This window comes from Colletes latitarsis, chromosome 14, assembly GCF_051014445.1.
Source record: "Colletes latitarsis isolate SP2378_abdomen chromosome 14, iyColLati1, whole genome shotgun sequence".
NCBI classification, from domain to species: Eukaryota; Metazoa; Arthropoda; class Insecta; order Hymenoptera; family Colletidae; genus Colletes; species Colletes latitarsis.
The window spans coordinates 15,703,009-15,722,858 of NC_135147.1; the positions used below are offsets into that span (position 1 = coordinate 15,703,009).

The window sequence follows — 19,850 nt, forward strand, 5'->3', positions numbered from 1 at the left end:
CAAATGTATTATTTTCGATTTCACACAACATCGATTAGACGAGATCGATACTCCTCTGTGGGTGTAAAAAGACAATAAGTGGTCGGTAAAATTTCTGTGTGTTGGTGCCTCGCGGGAACGACGTCGATTGTCTAATCTGGCGGTCGATTAATTTCATACATCGAAAATATGTTAAATTGCGAAGAAATAAGTACCGGAGGAGAATTATTATTATTTTCCATCAAACCAAGTGGAAAAACGTGCCAAACGATTCCACGAAACATATGCTAGCGAAGTATATGAAAAATAAAGCTATTTTTAATTGAAGATTAATTCTCAAGTGTCTTCTAATCCAGAAAACCGATTAATAAATATGTTAATAGCTTATACACATCAACACACACGATGGTGGTTCGTAAGTGGTAGTACAATTGGGTGTAGATCGATTTCACGAGAGAATATGGAATCAAATATGGAAAATTTTTTCATACGTGGCAATTTGTTTTCGAGAAAATCGACTTCAAATTTTATGTAGTATATGTGTTTAAATAAAATTCGACTTTTTAGATCATGCTATGTAACAATATATCTACAAGGAAAGATTGTTTTTAGAATTGTTTCATAGAAATAAAAGAGCACAGTATGATGAGAAACATTTTCAAGTATTTCTGAAGGGATAAAACAATAATCATAAATGCAAATAAAGATCTAGAATTTTAAAGTGTATTGTAAAATCTCCCTGTATCTGATTGTACCATTAATTACGAACCACTTTGCACGTGTAAGCATTATAAAATATTTCAAAAGTTTTAAAAAGTCTTATCAGATTCAAGAAATATAATGTTTGCGTATGTCACGTGCAAAATTGACGTATATTTAACGTCACTAAAACAGCAATCGATGTACGTAGAATAAATACAGGGTGTTCGGGAAAAATTGTAATGGGGGATTCTAGAGGCCAAAATAAGACGAAAATAAAGAATAACAATTTGTTGATGGAGGCTTCGTTAAAAAGTTATTATCGTTTAAAGTTCCAACTGTATTGAATTTTTTTCTCGAAAATGCGCAAGATTTTGAGGGTATGCCTATTCACCAAAAATGATTGCAATTGACCCCCGCAACCGAAAATAATTTTTTTAAAACGATTTGAAATTTTTTAATTTTGTCGAAAAATTTCACACCTTCCCGAATTTATTTCTAGAAAGTGGGTAGAATTTCGGGGGTATGTCTATTCACCAAAAATGATTGTAATTGACCCCAGCAACCGAAAATAATTTTTCTAGAATGATTTGAAATTTTTTTTTTCGTCGAAAAATTTAGGCACCCTATCCCGTGTCGATATTTCTTAAAAATTCGTTTTTCATTTTTAATAAATTTGATTAGCACTGTACAGAAAAGTTGTTTAATACTTTTTTGTAGGTATCCGTGAACGCTAGTTCCCCCAAAAATTTCAATGAAATATATTTACTATTGTAGAAGTTATGGCTGTTTGAAAATTGGACCATTTTTATGGGGATTTTCTCATTTCGCGGTGTCAAGGAATAACTTTTCCAATATTTTTGTAATTTCCACATATTCTTCGCCAAAATACGCGTTGTTGCATTTTGAAACATTAAAATCGTCTAATCTGTTGAGGAGTTATGATGTTTCAAAGATTCGCATGAAATATCGGGGAACCATTCCAGGCCTCAGATTATATTTTCGATAAAGAATTTTTTTCTCGAAAGTGCTTAGGATTTCGGGGATATGTTTATTGACCAAAAATAATTATAATTGACCCCCGAAACCGAAAATAATTTTTTTAAAACGATTTGAAATTTTTTTTTTCGTCGAAAAATTTAGACACTTAGCCACTGTCGATTTTTTTTTAAACTTGTTTTTAATTTTTAATAGTTCTGTTTGACACCCTACAGAAAAATTGTCTAATACTTTTTTGTAGGCACCCATGAGCACTACTTCAGAAAAAAGTTTCATCGAAATATATTCACTATTGTAGGAGTTATGGCCGTTTGAATATCGGAACATTTTTATGGTGTTTTTCTAACTTTACGGGATCAAGGAACAATTTTTTCTATATTGTTAGAATTCCTACATATTCTTCACCAAAATACGCGTTGTTTGGATTTTGCAACATTAAAATCGCCCAATCCGTTCAGGATTTATGATATTTTAGAGATTGCATGAAATTTCGGGGTACCATTTCAGGTCTCAGATTATATTTTCGATAAGGATTTTTTTTCACGAAAGTGCTTAGGATTTCGGGTGTATGCCTATTGACCAAAAATAATTATAATTGACCCCAGCAACCGAAAATAATTTTTTTAAACGATTTGAAATTTTTTTTTTCGTCGAAAAATTTCACACCTTCTCGAATTTTTTTCTCGAAAATGTTCAAGATTTCTGGGGTATGCGTATTCACCAAAAATGGTTGTGATTGACCCCTGCATCTGAAAATAATTTTTCCAGAGCGATTTGAAATTTTTGAATTTAATCGTTGATATCTTTTTAACGAAGCCTCCATCAACAAATTACTATTCTTAATTTTCATCATATTTTCGCCTCTAGAAATTCCCAATAAAATTTTTCCCAGGGGTGGCCGAACACCCTGTATAGTGATCTACTTGGGGTATATTCGAGTGCTCTATTAAACCAGTGTTTCTCAAACTGAGGATCCGTAAACTTATGCCAACAAAAGGCAACATTTTTATCCTGATACAAATTTCGAATACCAAATAGAAGATGAACAAAAAGATAGAATTTGAATTGTTGAATAAATATTTTACAATGATTGAATAAAATGTACCCAGTCATTTCTGTCAGAATAACAGAATCGTCTTATTATTAGTTTACAGTTTTAAAACCAAAATTGATAGAATTTCGTTAGATGAATATTGATTTCGTTCATAATTAGTTAATTCATAAAAGGGACTCTCTTCCTCCAGAATATGTGAAAGAAATCGTTCAACACAAAGCTGATTTCATTACATTGTAAAGGCGTACAGAAGGTATTATGAAGCAGTATATCTACAAAGATATTTTCAAGGAAAGTTTATTAAAAACTGTGGAAAATATACAGTTCGCTGAAGAAGATATTACTTTGCAACACAGTCAAGACTTCAAATATACAAAAGTAGAGATCGAAACAGTTAAACTGAAATTTTTAAAATGGAAGTTCCGATGAGAAAAGATAAATAAAAGTTTTAGTTTCAATAAAATCTATAAGAAACAAACGTGAAAATTCTTATGCAATAGAAATAAATATTTTCTTCATTGGTGGTCTGCAACGGAGTATTTTTTGATAATAAATCATATTATTCTTTTCTTCGAAGTATTATATTTAAAGCTCTTCGGAACTATAATACTGTTTCCATGAAATTTTTATTATGAGAGTTTTAAAATATTTTTAAAATTTCCTTCGCAAGAACAGTTTGTAAAAATTTGTTTTCATAAAAATTCCACAAATACCGATACTTTTTAAAAGAAACAGTTGCAATTCGAACGGAGTTAGAAAAGAAATAAAAGTTAATTGTTTTCGATCTCAGGCCAAAAGATTTGAATCCCATCGAAAATATGTGGGTTGCAAAATTGTAGAAAGGTGTCCTCATAAAAAACGACCATTGTCGTTTTACTTCTAGAAATTTGAGCATAGTTTCCACGAATATAGCTCCTTTCATGGACTAAAGAGGGATGTATCGAAACTACATTTTGAAGACGAAAGGTATGTGATATCAATAATGGCGTACATTGAAAATAATTCTCGTGTTAAGTGTTAGGTAACGTAAAGAAAAGAATGAACAAATGTTTAGACTGTAATGAAAGAACCGTTTGAACATTTATTGTAGTGTTAGTATGCTATAACAATTGTAAAGTACACCAAAACAATTTAGTAAACTTAAAATTGGGATACTTGAACTACGAGGTTTAGGGCATAAACAGTTCCATTTTCTATTCAAAGGATGCAGTTATATTTTTGAAAAAATTATATTAAGTTTGTGTATCATTCGCTGTCGTTTAATTTTGTCTCATGAAATGTTTTTCTATCTCTAACCGTTTTAGAAATACAATTTTTGCAAGTGTATTTGGAACATCCTGTACATTTGGACTTTTACAAAAAGAATGGTATACAATGGACGAAATTTTTATAAGAACACTAACGTTTTGAACAAAAATGGCAGGAATTTTGATAATAATATTAAAGAAATGCTAAAAAATAATTAAGGAATAATAGAAAGTAGAAAACTAATGTATAGAATTTTTGAAAATTATTTTTTGTTTCTGTCGTAAACAAAAACCTTTGTTCTTACCTCGGTCAGCACTTTAATATCTCTGTTATTAACACTAGAACTACTAAAACGGTAAAAATGACTGTAATTTTTAATAAAAATTGTAAAAAATTGACTCGACTGGATTATTGAAAATTTACCGTCATTTTCTATAACAGACTGAATAAACACTTATTTCCATTACATTATACGTTTCTTCGTGTATCTATTGTTTTAATTTCTGTGGTAGAAATAAATATACTATAATTGTTAGTAGTTCTAGTGTTAAAGTGAGAACACGCAAGTTTATTTACATGTATTATGGCAATGCTCGGATAACTGCAGGTCATTTTCGATTGAATAAGTGAAAAATAATCATCCCCACTATTGAGAAAGTACTCCTTTTGATACATTAATGTAATCTGATCTGGGCTCTCATGTCGATGAGACAACACATACATAGTACATAATGCAAAAATGAAATTTTTTAATTTTTTTTTAAATGAAACTTTTACCAATGTATTTTTAAGAGTCTTCCGATTAAAACAAGACCAAACACGATATGATTTGTTTTTAATCTATTACTGTTTTTAACCTAAATACGATTAAATACGTAAATATAATCAAAGCTATAAGGTGTTTGGTCTTATTTTAATTAGAAAAATCTTGGAAATATATTAGTAATGCTCCCATTAACAAAAAATGAAAAGTAAATAAGTTTGACATTTTTTTTTTATGAAACTTCTAACAATGTATTTGTGAGAGTTTTTCGATTAAAATAAGACCAAACACGATATGATTTGTATTTAATCTACTACTGTTTTCAACCTAAATACGATTAAATACGTAAATATGGTCCACGTTGTATCGTGTTTGGTCTTATTTTAATCAGAAAAATCTCAGAAATATATTAGTAATGGCTCCATTAACAAAAAATGAAAAGTAAATAAGTTTGACATTTTTTTTTTATGAAACTTCTATCAATGTATTTTTTAGAGTCTTCCGATTAAAACAAGACCAAACACGATATGATTTGTTTTTAATCTACTACTGTTTTTAACCTAAATACGATTAAATACGTAAATATGGTCCACGTTGTATCGTGTTTGGTCTTATTTTAATTAGAAAAATCTCGGAAATATATTAGTAATGGCCCCATTAACAAAAAATGAAAAGTAAATAAGTTTGACTTCTTTTTTTTTATAATGAAACTTTTACTAATGTATTTGTGAGTGTTTTCCGATTAAAACAAGATCAAACATGATGTAACTTGTTCTTAACCTACTTGTAATAGTGTATAAGATCGTGTTAAATACGATTAAATACACACTCATTAACCCCTTACCGTACAATGATGAGTCTGACTCATCACAAATTCTTGATGTTAAGTTTCACAATCATGAAGCTACTCATTATCAAGTCTTATATTATAATCAACAGATCTTTATATTCACGAGGTATTCGTAAAACAAATCTATTCTTTTTTGTGGCCATTCCTTGTTCGAACAAATTTAAACAAAATTAAATAGTATACGTTTGAAAAACTACATTAAATCGTACGTCAAGGGGTTAAATACGTAAATATGATCCAAGTTATAAGGTGTGTGGTCCTATTTTAATCAGAAAAACCTCAGAAATATATTAATAATGGCCCCATTAACAAAAAATGAAAAATAAATAAGTATGACATATTTTTGTTTTTTAATAAAACTTCTACCAAAGTATTTGTGAGAGTTTTTCGATTAAAACAAGACCAAACACGACATGATTTGTTTTTAATCTACTACTGTTTTTAACCTAAATACGATTAAATACGTAAATATGGTGCACGTCGTATCGTGTTTGGTCTTATTTTAATCAGAAAAATCAACAGTCATTAACAAAAAGTGAAAAATAAATAAGTTTGACATTATTTTTTTGTCTTTTTTCTTAACGTGATATACATAACTTGTTTTTAACCTACTTTTAATAGCGTATAAGATCGTGTTAAATACGATTAAATACCCACTTATTAAATACGTATGTAAATATGATCCATGTTATAAGGTGTTTGGACTTATTTTAATCAGAAAAACCTTAGAAATATATTAGTAAAGGTCCCATTAACAAAAAATGAAAACTAAATAAGTTTCACTTTGTGTTATTCCTATGTGTCCTTCGTTCGCTGTCCTTTTCTACGTTCGGCAAGATACAGTCGAACTCCGTAGCTCAACTCGTGCCTTTCCGGGAACTGAAACATAACCTTACTTTTCTAACTGCAAGACATCGGTCCCGTGCCTGTCGCAGTTATTCAGATTTGCTGTATTCGTAAAGTTTTCACACGTTACTACTATTTATTTATGGGATAAACGGCACGATTAAGATTTCCGTGGCCCCTACTTTGAAGATTAAATTTGTGTTCTTGGGGTAATTTTAAGAAAAAAATTGTATATGTTATAGGTACTAAATCGGTCTGGTTTAACCGGTAAATTGGTTTTTTTTGTTTTTTATAAATCTGCAAATATCTCGGTAACTATGCGAAATATGACAAAATATCAGGAGACCTATTTTGTAGGAAATTAAATTTCTTATAAAAAAACATTAAAATAATGTTTTGTGAAATAATAACAAATTATTTAAACAACATTATTATTTCACGAATACCTCAATAATATTCATTACTAATTGAGTTTTAATACAGAGACATTTCTTGAGTCTCGTATGAGCAGTTGTGAACGGAGCCTCTACGTTCCCCCGACGATCATTTCGGAGAGGGATGGTGAGGGAGGGGGCGAGTTGTTCTGCAACTTCATCGAAATATAAATATACTCGGAAACTTCGCAGTTAATAAAAAAATGTCATAGGGCATAAATTGTTAGAAATTTTATTTTCTAAAAAAAAGGTCTCGTGACATTTTGCCATATTTCGCATAGTTACCGAGATATTTGCAGATTTATAAAAAACAAAAAGTTACTTTTCCGGCAAAACTACGCCCATTCGACACCTTGTGACATATACAGGGTGTTCGGTCATCCCTGGAAAAAATTTTAATGAGGGACTCTAGAGGCCAAAATAAAACGATAATCAAGGATACTAATTTGTTGATGGAGGCTTCGTTAAAAAGTTATTAACAATTAAATTCAAAAATTTCAAATCGTTCTGGAAAAATTATTTTCAATTGTGGGAGTTAATTACAATGAGTTTTGGTCATTAGACATACCCTCGAACTCCTACCCATTTTTGAGAAAAAAATTCGAAAAGGTGAGATATTTTTCGACAAAATTAACAGGTTTCAAATTGTTCTAGAAAAATTATTTTCGTTTACGGGGGTCAATTACAATCATTTTTGGTGAATAGACATACCCTCGAAATCCTACGTATTTTCGAGAAAAAAATTCATTACTGAAAATCTAATTAGGTGCCTAAATTTTTCGACGAAAAACAAATTTCAAATCGTTTTGGAAAAATTATTTTCGGTTGCGGGGGTCAATTACAATCATTTTTGGTGAATAGACATATCTTCGAAATCCTACGCATTTTCGAGAAAAAAATTCATTACTGAAAATCTAATTAGGTGCCTAAATTTTTCGAAAAAAAAAAATTTCAAATCGTTCTGGAAAAGTTCTTTTCGGTTGCGGGGGTCAATTACAATCATTTTTTGTGAATAGACATATCCTCGAAATCCTACGCATTTTCGAGAAAAAAATTCATTACTGAAAATTTAATTAGGTGCCTAAATTTTTCGACGGAAAACAAATTTCAAATCATTCTGGAAAAATTATTTTCGGTTGCGGTGGTCAATTACAATCATTTTTGGTGAATAGACATACCCCCGAAATCCTACTCACTTTCTAGAAAAAAAATCGAAAATGTGTGAAATTTTTCGACGGGAAAAAACAAATTTGAAATCGTTTTGGAAAAATTATTTTCGGCTGCGGTGGTCAATTACAATCATTTTTGGTGAATAGACATATCCTCGAAATCCTACGCATTTTCGAGAAAAAAATTCATTACTGAAAATCTAATTAGGTGCCTAAATTTTTCGACGAAAAAAAAAAATTTCAAATCGTTTTGGAAAAATTATTTTCGGTTGCGGGAGTTAAATACAATCATTTTTGGTGAATAGACATATCCTCGAAATCCTACGCATTTTCGAGAAAAAAATTCATTACTGAACATCTAATTAGGTGCTTAAATTTTTCGACCAAAAAAAAAAAAATTTCAAATCATTCTGGAAAAATTATTTTCGGTTGCGGTGGTCAATTACAATCATTTTTGGTGAATAGACATACCCCCGAAATCCTACTCACTTTCTAGAAAAAAAATCGAAAATGTGTGAAATTTTTCGACGGGAAAAAACAAATTTGAAATCGTTTTGGAAAAATTATTTTCGGTTGCGGTGGTCAATTACAATAATTTTTGGTGAATAGACATACCTCCGAAATCCTGCGCATTTTTACGAAAAAAATTCAGAACTGGCGGAACTTTAAACGTTAATAACTTTGTAACAAAGCCTTCATCAACAAATTGGTATTCTTGATTTTCGTCTTATTTTGGCCTCTAGAATCCCCCATTAAAATTTTTCCCAGGAGTGGTCGAACACCCTGTATATTTTTGTTTAGAATGACCCCAAAAACACAAATATAACCTTCAAAGTTGGGGCCACGGAAATCGTAATCTCCCCGGATAAACGAAGCGAATGAATTTGGTAGTTATTCATGGTGTTCTTATAGAAATTTCGACCATTGCATCACGTTTTGCCATCTAACCTCAAAGTTTATCCAGACGAGAACTTTTCTCTGTTCGACATGTTTACAATTAGTCACGCCACTGTCGATGTCGTTGCTTCCAGTGTCTCGATAACATCACCTCGGATTGACGAACAGCGTGGCTAGATAAAAGCTGGGGAAACGAGTGAAAACGTCAATGCTTATCGTAGTAGGTCGTGCCTCTTTGTTTTTAGTGACTTCTTCGATACATCCAAATCTTCGCAGATAAACGTTTCCACACGTACGAGAAAAACACAGTGTCAGAAGCGTCGGATCGTTGTGCCATGCAAACGCGATACGATGTGTCACCGTACAGTCGGTGTTACAAAAATGTGTTCAGTATCGTTGGAATAGGGTGTGCAGCGACACAGCTTCGAAACCAATAACGACACTCGATGGACTTCGTTAACACTTTGACTGCCACATCACCCATGTATATGGGCGACAGGATTTATATAATTTTAAAAAAACTAATTCTCAAATTAAGACTTCAAAGGAAATAAATTTGGATAGAATTTGTGAATTTTAACAAGGTTACAAAAATAAGCACCGAAACAAAATTTAGGTTAGGTAGCTTACAACGGTCTAAAATCAAAATTTTACTTCTGCAGAATATTATACGGTTTCGATCTGACAGTGAACGTGTTAACAAATGTTTTCAGTTTTCGGTTTTCGTTCTTCGTAGAAATTTTTCTTTCGTGAAAAAGTGAAACGTCGAGGAAGAACGTGTCGTTGCGGTCGTCGTTAAAGAGCAATAAATCGTGGAGGTTATGTAACCTGCGACATGTGCAAATCGTCTTGCGAACGTGCTACGCGATTTTGTCGCGCGGGGAGGAAACATTGCGTTCGGAATGCCAGGTGAAATAAATTACCGGCCTCTAAACGGTCGAACGATAGACTCGTACGTGGAAGTTGTTAATTGCAACTCGCGCCGCGAAATGTCGGAAGAGGTTCTAAAAATTGTTCGAACGTTCTAATCGACGAAGTGTACTTTTTCCCCTGTAACCACGTATCATCGAAAGGCTGTTCAAACATGTGAGAATAGAGACACGGACAAGAGAAAACTTTTCTCTCGAAAAGGATACGTCCGAAGTCTTGGCGATAAGGGATTCCCCGAAACAGAAGCAAACCACGTAACACAGAAACAGACACGACAAAGAATAGATAAAAAGAGCGTAGTAACGGATTCGAGTATTTAATGTTACAAATATAAAATACGATGTGTTGAAGAATGATCGAAAAATGGAGCGAATTAATTTCGAAAAATCCAAACAAATTCGTGGTATTTTAAAGATCGTTTCTGCCAACCTAGTGCCACTTACTATCGCTGAAATATGAGAGTGTTTTTTGACATCGACCTGGTTTCCATGGAATACGTGAATGAAAGGAGTAATTTACTGACTTCGAATCAGAGAAGTGCTGCCTCCTTACCGTCCTTAATCCCGCAAGGATTGGCTCGCGGTTACGGGTCCTTTTCTTCGTGCCAACAAGTGATACAATCGATCTGGAACAGAAGTAAACAGGTACAGAAAAAATATAAAAACCATGTCGTGAAATTGCTTTTTTAAATGATATACGAACAAATCAGTGAAAAAGAAGTATCAGTGTTTTTTACTTGTTTTTTTTTTTGCGTTATTGTTTAATGTCAAGATTTTGGTCTTTAAAGTATAAATAGAGCAACATGTGTTTTATTTATGCCCCTAGGCAGGAAATATTATTACAACCTCCTCCTCTCCCCTGTTATAAAGAAGAAATATTATTAATAAGAAGTAAATATATTTATTATACAGGGTGTTCGGCCATCCTTGGGAAAAATTTTAATGGGATATTCTAGAGGCCAAAATAAGACGAAAATCAAGAATATCAATTTCTTGACTGAAGCTTCATTAAAAAGTTATTAAAAAATTAAATTAAAAAATTTCAAATCATTCTGGAAAAATTATTTTTGGTTGCGGGGCTCAATTACAATCATTTTTTGTCATTAGACATACCCTCGAAATCCTACCTACTTTTGAAAAAAAAATTCGAGGTGTGAAATTTTTCGACAAAATTAAAAAATTTCAAATCGTTGTGGAAAAATTATTTTCGGTTGCGGGGGTTAATTACAATCATTTTTGGTGAATAGACATACCCACAAAATCCTACCCACTTTCGAGAAAAAAATTCGAGTAGGTGCTGAAAATTTTCGACGAAAAAAAAAATTTCAAATGGTTCTAAAAAAAATATTTTTGGTTGCAGGGGTCAATTATAATCATTTTTGGTCAATAGACAACCCTTGAAATCTCAACCATTTTCGAGGAAAAATTTCATTACCGAAAATATAATTTCAGGTCAGAAATGCTTCCTCGAAATTTTATGTAAATATTTAAAATATCATAACTTCAGAACGGATTGGAGGAATTTAATGCTTCGAAAGGCAAATAATGCGTATTTTAGTGAAGATTATGTAAAAATTCAAATAATATTCGAAAAGTTATTCCTTGACTCCGCAAAATGAGAAAAACCCTATGAAAATGGTTCACTTTTCAAACAGCCATAACTTAATATAACTTGAATATATTTCAATGAAATTTTTTTCTAAGGTAGTGCTCATGGGTACCTACAAAAAAGTATTAGACAATTTTTCTGTAGAGCGTCAAACAAAATTACTAAAAATCAAAAACGAATTTTTGAGAGAAATCGAAAAAGGGGTAGGTGTTAAAAATTTTCGGCGAAAAAAAATTTTTAAATCGTTTTGGAAAAATCATTTGTGGTCAATAGACATACCCCTGATATCCTACTTATTTCTTAGAAAAAATTCGAGTAGGTACTGAATTTTTTAGACGAAATTAAAAAATTTCAAATCATACTAAAAAAATTATAATTAGGTACAGGGATCACCTACAAGTATTTTTGGTGAATAGACATACTCCGAAATCCTACGCACTTTCGAGAAAAAAATTCTTTACTGAAAATCTAGTATGAAGCCAAAAATGCTTCCCTGCATGCGAATCTTTAAAATGTCATAACTCCTGAACGGATTGGAGGATTTTAATGTTTCAAACGGCAAACTACGTGTATTTTGGTCTAGAATATGTAGAAATTCTAACAATATTGAATAAGTTATTTCTTGATCCCGTAAAGTGAGAAAAATCCCATGAAAATGGTCCAATTTTCAAACAGCCATAATTCCTACAATAGTGAATATATTTCAATGAAACTTTTTTCTGAAGTATAGCTCATGGGTAACTACAAAAAAGTATTAGACAACTTTTTTATAGGGCGTCAAACAAAATTACTAAAAATGAAAAACAAATTTAAAAAAAAAATTGACAGGGGTAGGTGCCTAAAGAAAAAAATTTTTTCAAATCGATTTGGTAAAATTATTTTCAGATGCGAGGGCCAATTATAATAATTTTTGGTGAACAGTCCTACCCCCGAAATCCTACCCACTTTCTAGAAAAAAATTAACGTTAATAACTTTTTAACAAAGTCTCCATCAATAAGTTAGTATTCTTCATTTTCGTCTTATTTTGGCCTCTAGAATCTCCCATTGGAATTTTCCCCAGGGCTGGCCGAACACCCTGTATACTAGTATATTTAAAATATTTGTATTCTTATTAAATATTATAAATCTCGAAAGTAGTATGATATATTACCTCACAAATATTTAAAAATTATGTTTATATGTTATGCTATCTTTTTATGGCGTGGTGTGTGTATTTCTGTTCTCACAATCTTTATATTTAGTGGTAAAGACGAGTGTCATTATTATTAGCCTTTATCAGAAGCGTTCAGTGAACTGTTACTTGGAACGAATGAAAGGAGCTTTCTTTACAATGCGAATTAATAAAAATACTAGTAATCTTCTGAAAAGGAAATTAGGCGTACGGGGTGGAATGCATTTAGATTTATTGCACAACAACTCAATTATAATATAAATGTAATTGAAGAATCAACACTATAAAGTTGCATGTTCGTCAGAACACGCGGGTCACGAATGCACACGCTTCGAGAGACATGCAAGCAGTGAGGGGCGAGCTGCGCGCGCATCACGAGAAAAAAATGGCGATACATATTCCGTTCTTAAGTCTTGTAACTTTAGAAAAGAATATCTTCCAAACGAAAAATTCATTTGTTTTTTGGTCATTTAAACTTATAACACTCTGTAGATTGTCTTGCTGTTTTCTCAGTAAAATTGTTTATTATGTCGTTGCAGATAATATCCAGTGTAAAATTAGTTTCAGCAGATTATACTGCCAGAACGTTTAATCGGTGTTATTTTATTCTAGCTCTTATGTGTACAATGTTCTGATATTCTACATAAAAATATTTTTAAGGAAGAATTCTACTGGAAACTTTCGAAAACATCGATTTCTTTTTACTTTGACTTGTTTACTTGTTTACTTACGTTTACGAGTATAAAAATAAAATTAAAAGAATGAAATCAATTATTGGAAGTGACGCCAGTTGGAAGGTAGTCATTGATCAAACTAAGTTTGACGTAAAACATTTCATTTTTAAATCATCAGATTAGAAGATAACGACGTGAAAAGATTAAAACGGAACATCTTGTATATGTGTATAAATTATACATGATCACCTTGGTAGATATTCGTATATTGCCATTGTATTTGTACCAAGAGTTAAAGAGATAGAAAGATACAATTTACGTAACATATTAACGTCTGCATCGAGAACGATTAGAGATTAGAAAATACGTCTATTGTTCTGGTTTTTTTCCAGGTACTTTTAGGTAGACAATTGTAAAACGAGTTGATTTCTACACGAATGACTTCTCACACATATTTTTTGAAAAGCATTTATGCCAAAAATTTGGAATTTTTGTACACCAGTATAGTTACATTTATCTACAAGTGTACATTATACATACAAGTTTAAACAAATTGAAAGAACAACAACTAACATTACTAAAAAACATTAGAGAACGTAATATTAGAGTTGAACTGATAGATTCATAGAATTAGAAGTATAAAGTGACATTTTCTATTTAATATTACTTCTTTATTCCTATCTTTTTAGTTGAAAAATATCAGGTCCCCTTGCATAGGAACTGATTAAATAACTACACAGGGTGTTCAGCTAACCCTGGGAAAAATTTTAATGGGCGATTCAGGAGGCCAAAATAAGACGAAAATCAAGAATACCAATTTCTTGACTGAGGCTTCGTTAAAAAGTTATTAACAATTAAATTAAAAAATTTCAAATCGTTCTGAAAAAATTATTTTCTGCTGTGGGAGTCAATTACAATCATTTTTGGTGAATAGACATATCCCCGAAATCCTACCCATTTTCTAGAAAAAATTTAATTGTTAATAACTTTTTAACGAAGCCTCCATCAACAAATTGGTATTCTTGATTTTCATCTTATTACGTACCTTTACTTTACTGTTTTTTTTCAATTGAGATTTTATTTATGATTTTATTTCATATTAAAAACACCAAAATATTATATTAAAAAACTTGTTCTAAAATATACAGTACTTCGACTCGAAACCGAGATACAATACGTTTAACACGTTTAATATTTAATTAGGTTTAATAAATCTGCAAAATTGACCTATCTTTTTCAGTGTATTGGTGTTTTGTGTACTGAAAATTTATTTGTTTACCTGTTTATCTCTTAATGAGAGAAGTGAGTTTCATTGTGCACACGTAAAACATGACTTTATATTAATTTCAAACAAAATATCTCATTATTTAAAACTTGTCCATCTGATAGAAAATGATTTTTCCCCATAAACGTGGGGAAAGCGAAATTTTAGGAACTATTAAATAAAAAATTTTCGTTTCCCTTTTCCGCCATTTTTTCGAATAAACATTAAAGATATTTTATTTTTTATTACTGACTCTTTGTGATAAGTGATAACATAATTTTTGTCGTAATAACATAAAATTGTATAATTCTATATTTTATAGTTATATTCATAAACGTACGAATATCTTTTTGGCTCACAAATTTGAATATTTGTGATATTAAAAATAGTTATTTTGTTGAGTCGTTCATAATCTCGCGGTAATAAGTACGTGGCTAAAGTGGCGCCACCTATAATAAGGTTGAAGACCCTGCGGGGATTCCCGTGCTTTTCTTCGAGTCGAGTCGAGTCATTTGTTCGAAATGCATGATCAGCATTACTGCAATTTATTTTATATTAAACTATGTATACCTAAAGAATAATTAAAGTGGTTGTCTTTAACATTTAAATATTGTCTATATGTATTTATTTAATTCCTATACAAGGGGACCTGATACTTTTCAATATATTTCACAAATTATTTCTACATGTAAGAGAATTAACGAAAACAAAAATGAACAGTAAAAACACTCTTTTTACCCACTGCATACATTTTATCTTTCTATCACTTTTCTGTTGGTATAACTGTAGTGAGAAAATTTGCATGTTTGCTAAGGTGTTCACGTGCATGTAACTTCTAGAATACGATTTTAGTTTCTTGCATTTCCTTCGTAATTGTAAAATATTAAAAATTTCATTTCGAAACATTAGCAAAGTTACAGAATTTTGTACTCAATTTGATATACAAGGTGATTTATATAAAATGTCTAATTAATTCAATTTTGAGATTCAAAGAGATACAAGAAAATTTAGACAAAAATTATAATATACGATAATATATTAAAATAGATTATCTAGCTTTTGTAATAGAATTCGATATTTCATTTGAGTGAAGTAATTAAAGAAAAAAATTATTTAAAAATAATTTATTTAAACTGAACACACAATAGAGTTAGTGTTCTATATTATTTCTAAACTAAAAATAACAAATGATTATTTATTATTTATTATTTGTTACCTTATTTCAATCAATTACATCAATCATTTATGTTTGAAAATGTTCCAGTGATTTGTAAAAGTATCAAGAACAATATATATAAAATTAAAAATCGATATGTTAAATAGTTTAAAAAAAAAAGAATTCTCAAATATCGTTTTAAATTGAGTCGAGAATTAGGGAGATATCTTAAGAATCATCGAATAGTGGACGTTGCGTCCATTTTATTTATGGCAAGCGTGTACAATTAACGTCGTATATATTTTGTGACGGCGAGGGAGCCACAGTTGGTCCAAGATGAAATGAATGGAGCACGTTTTCCTCCGTTTTCCGTTCTGCGCGTTGCCTCAGCGATCGTGCCAAGATTGTTCGACGTGCTTTGAAAGATAAACGACAAACGCAACAGTGTCAGGAAACATTTGTTGCTCACGCGACACAAATTACGCTCGATTACTTCAAGCATCCGTTTTCTCGTCGCCAAATTTAGCGCTACTAATTACACGGGAAGTTTGTAAAGGTGAACTGTTGTTCCACTGACGCGAAGGCACATGTAATTGACTGTAACATAGGAAATTTTAGAAGCATCAAAACTATAGGTCACGGCCTGCAACGAGTATTTAAGACATACGTATACACATACACAGGTACAATTAATATATTTGTGTTAATATTTGATTGCTATTTTATATTAAGGTTAGGTTTTGGGCTGAAGTTTCCAAAAGAATGATTGTTCACCGATTTTTATGATTTTGAAATATGTGATAAATGACGCCATTTTAAACAAATTTTTCCTTTAGCAATAATATGCGGTAGGCAATGCATATACACAGGTATAATTAATATATTCGTGTTAATATTCGATTACTATTTAATATTAAGGTTAGGTTTTGGGCTGAAGTTTCTGAAAGAATGATTCTTCACCGATTTTTATGATTTTGAAATATGTTATAAAGGACGCCATTTTAAACAAATTTTTCCTTTAGCAATAATATGCGGTAGGCAATGCATATACATAGATACAATTACTATATTCGTGTTAATATTCGATTGCTATTTAATATTAAGGTTAGGTTTTGGGCTGAAGTTTCCAAAAGAATGATTGTTCACCGATTTTTATGATTTTGAAATATGTGATAAATGACGCCATTTTAAACAAATTTTTCCTTTAGCAATAATATGCGGTAGGCAATGCATATACACAGGTATAATTAATATATTCGTGTTAATATTCGATTACTATTTAATATTAAGGTTAGGTTTTGGGCTGAAGTTTCTGAAAGAATGATTCTTCACCGATTTTTATGATTTTGAAATATGTTATAAAGGACGCCATTTTAAACAAATTTTTCCTTTAGCAATAATATGCGGTAGGCAATGCATATACATAGATACAATTACTATATTCGTGTTAATATTCGATTGCTATTTAATATTAAGGTTAGGTTTTGGGCTGAAGTTTCCAAAAGAATGATTGTTCACCGATTTTTATGATTTTGAAATATGTTATAAAGGACGCCATTTTAAACAAATTTTTCCTTTAGCAATAATATGCGGTAGGCAATGCATATACATAGATACAATTACTATATTCGTGTTAATATTCGATTGCTATTTAATATTAAGGTTAGGTTTTGGGCTAAAGTTTCCGAAAGTATGATTCTTCACCGATTTTTATGATTTTGAAATATGTTACAAAGGACGCCATTTTAAACAAATTTTTCCTTTAGCAATAATATGCGGTAGGCAATGCATATACATAGGTACAATTACTATATTCGTGTTAATATTCGATTGCTATTTAATATTAAGGTTAGGTTTTGGGCTAAAGTTTCCAAAAGAGTGATTCTTCGCCGATTTTTATGATTTTGAAATATGTTATGAAGGACGCCATTTTAAACAAGTTTTTCCTTTAGCAATAATATGCGGTAGGCAATGCATATACACAGGTATAATTAATATATTCGTGTTAATGTTCGATTACTATTTAATATTAAGGTTAGGTTTTGGGCTGAAGTTTCCGAAAGAATGATTCTTCACCGATTTTTATGATTTTGAAATATGTTATAAAGGACGCCATTTTAAACAAATTTTTCCTTTAGCAATAATATGCGGTAGGCAATGCATATACATAGGTACAATTACTATATTCGTGTTAATATTCGATTGCTATTTAATATTAAGGTTAGGTTTTGGGCTGAAGTTTCCAAAAGAATGATTGTTCACCGATTTTTATGATTTTGAAATATGTTATGAAGGACGCCATTTTAAACAAATTTTTCCTTTAGCAATAATATGCGGTAGGCAATGCATATACACAGGTACAAGTACTGTATTCGTGTTAATATTCGATTGCTATTTAATATTAAGGTTAAGTTTTGGGCTGAAGTTTCCGAAAGAATGATTCTTCACCGATTTTTATGATTTTGAAATATGTTATGAAGGACGCCATTTTAAACAAATTTTTCCTTTAGCAATAATATGCGGTAGGCAATGCATATACATAGGTACAATTACTATATTCGTGTTAATATTCGATTGCTATTTAATATTAAGGTTAGGTTTTGGGCTAAAGTTTCCAAAAGAGTGATTCTTCGCCGATTTTTATGATTTTGAAATATGTTATGAAGGACGCCATTTTAAACAAGTTTTTCCTTTAGCAATAATATGCGGTAGGCAATGCATATACACAGGTATAATTAATATATTCGTGTTAATGTTCGATTACTATTTAATATTAAGGTTAGGTTTTGGGCTGAAGTTTCCGAAAGAATGATTCTTCACCGATTTTTATGATTTTGAAATATGTTATAAAGGACGCCATTTTAAACAAATTTTTCCTTTAGCAATAATATGCGGTAGGCAATACATATACATAGGTACAATTACTATATTCGTGTTAATATTCGATTGCTATTTAATATTAAGGTTAGGTTTTGGGCTGAAGTTTCCAAAAGAATGATTGTTCACCGATTTTTATGATTTTGAAATATGTTATGAAGGACGCCATTTTAAACAAATTTTTCCTTTAGCAATAATATGCGGTAGGCAATGCATATACACAGGTACAAGTACTGTATTCGTGTTAATATTCGATTGCTATTTAATATTAAGGTTAAGTTTTGGGCTGAAGTTTCCGAAAGAATGATTCTTCACCGATTTTTATGATTTTGAAATATGTTATGAAGGACGCCATTTTAAACAAATTTTTCCTTTAGCAATAATATGCGGTAGGCAATGCATATACATAGATACAATTACTATATTCGTGTTAATATTCGATTGCTATTTAATATTAAGGTTAGGTTTTGGGCTAAAGTTTCCGAAAGAATGATTCTTCACCGATTTTTATGATTTTGAAATATGTAATAAATGACGCCATTTTAAACAAATTTTTCCTTTAGCAATAATATGCGGTAGGCAATGCATATACACAGGTATAATTAATATATTCGTGTTAATATTCGATTGCTATTTAATATTAAGGTTAGGTTTTGGGCTGAAGTTTACGAAAGAATGATTCTTCACCGATTTTTATGATTATGAAATATGTTATGAAGGACGCCATTTTAAACAAATTTTTCCTTTAGCAATAATATGCGGTAGGCAATGCATATACATAGATACAATTACTATATTCGTGTTAATATTCGATTGCTATTTAATATTAAGGTTAGGTTTTGGGCTAAAGTTTCCGAAAGAATGATTCTTCACCGATTTTTATGATTTTGAAATATGTTATGAAGGACGCCATTTTAAACAAATTTTTCCTTTAGCAATAATATGCGGTAGGCAATGCATATACATAGGTACAATTACTATATTCGTGTTAATATTCGATTGCTATTTAATATTAAGGTTAGGTTTTGGGCTAAAGTTTCCGAAAGTATGATTCTTCACCGATTTTTATGATTTTGAAATATGTTATGAAGGACGCCATTTTAAACAAATTTTTCCTTTAGCAATAATATGCGGTAGGCAATGCATATACATAGATACAATTACTATATTCATGTTAATATTCGATTGCTATTTAATATTAGGGTTAGGTTTTGGGCTAAAGTTTCCGAAA

The 19,850-nt window shown here is 30.8% G+C and overlaps 1 protein-coding gene across 4 annotated transcripts in view; it reads left to right on the plus strand.

Annotated features, from left to right (window-relative positions):
• The window catches only part of Arms (Ankyrin repeat-rich membrane spanning), a 162,320-nt gene that overhangs the window by 62,397 nt on the left and 80,073 nt on the right, over positions 1-19,850 (plus strand). The window contains exon 1 of one of the 4 annotated variants that reach the window (XM_076782301.1): positions 9,683-10,512. The exons of the other annotated variants lie outside the window; for them this stretch is intronic. Within the exon in view, the coding sequence (XP_076638416.1) occupies positions 10,324-10,512 (189 nt within the window). The 5' untranslated portion in view covers positions 9,683-10,323. Of the gene's footprint in view, positions 1-9,682; positions 10,513-19,850 lie in introns of those variants that run through there. 4 annotated transcript variants of the gene reach the window in all.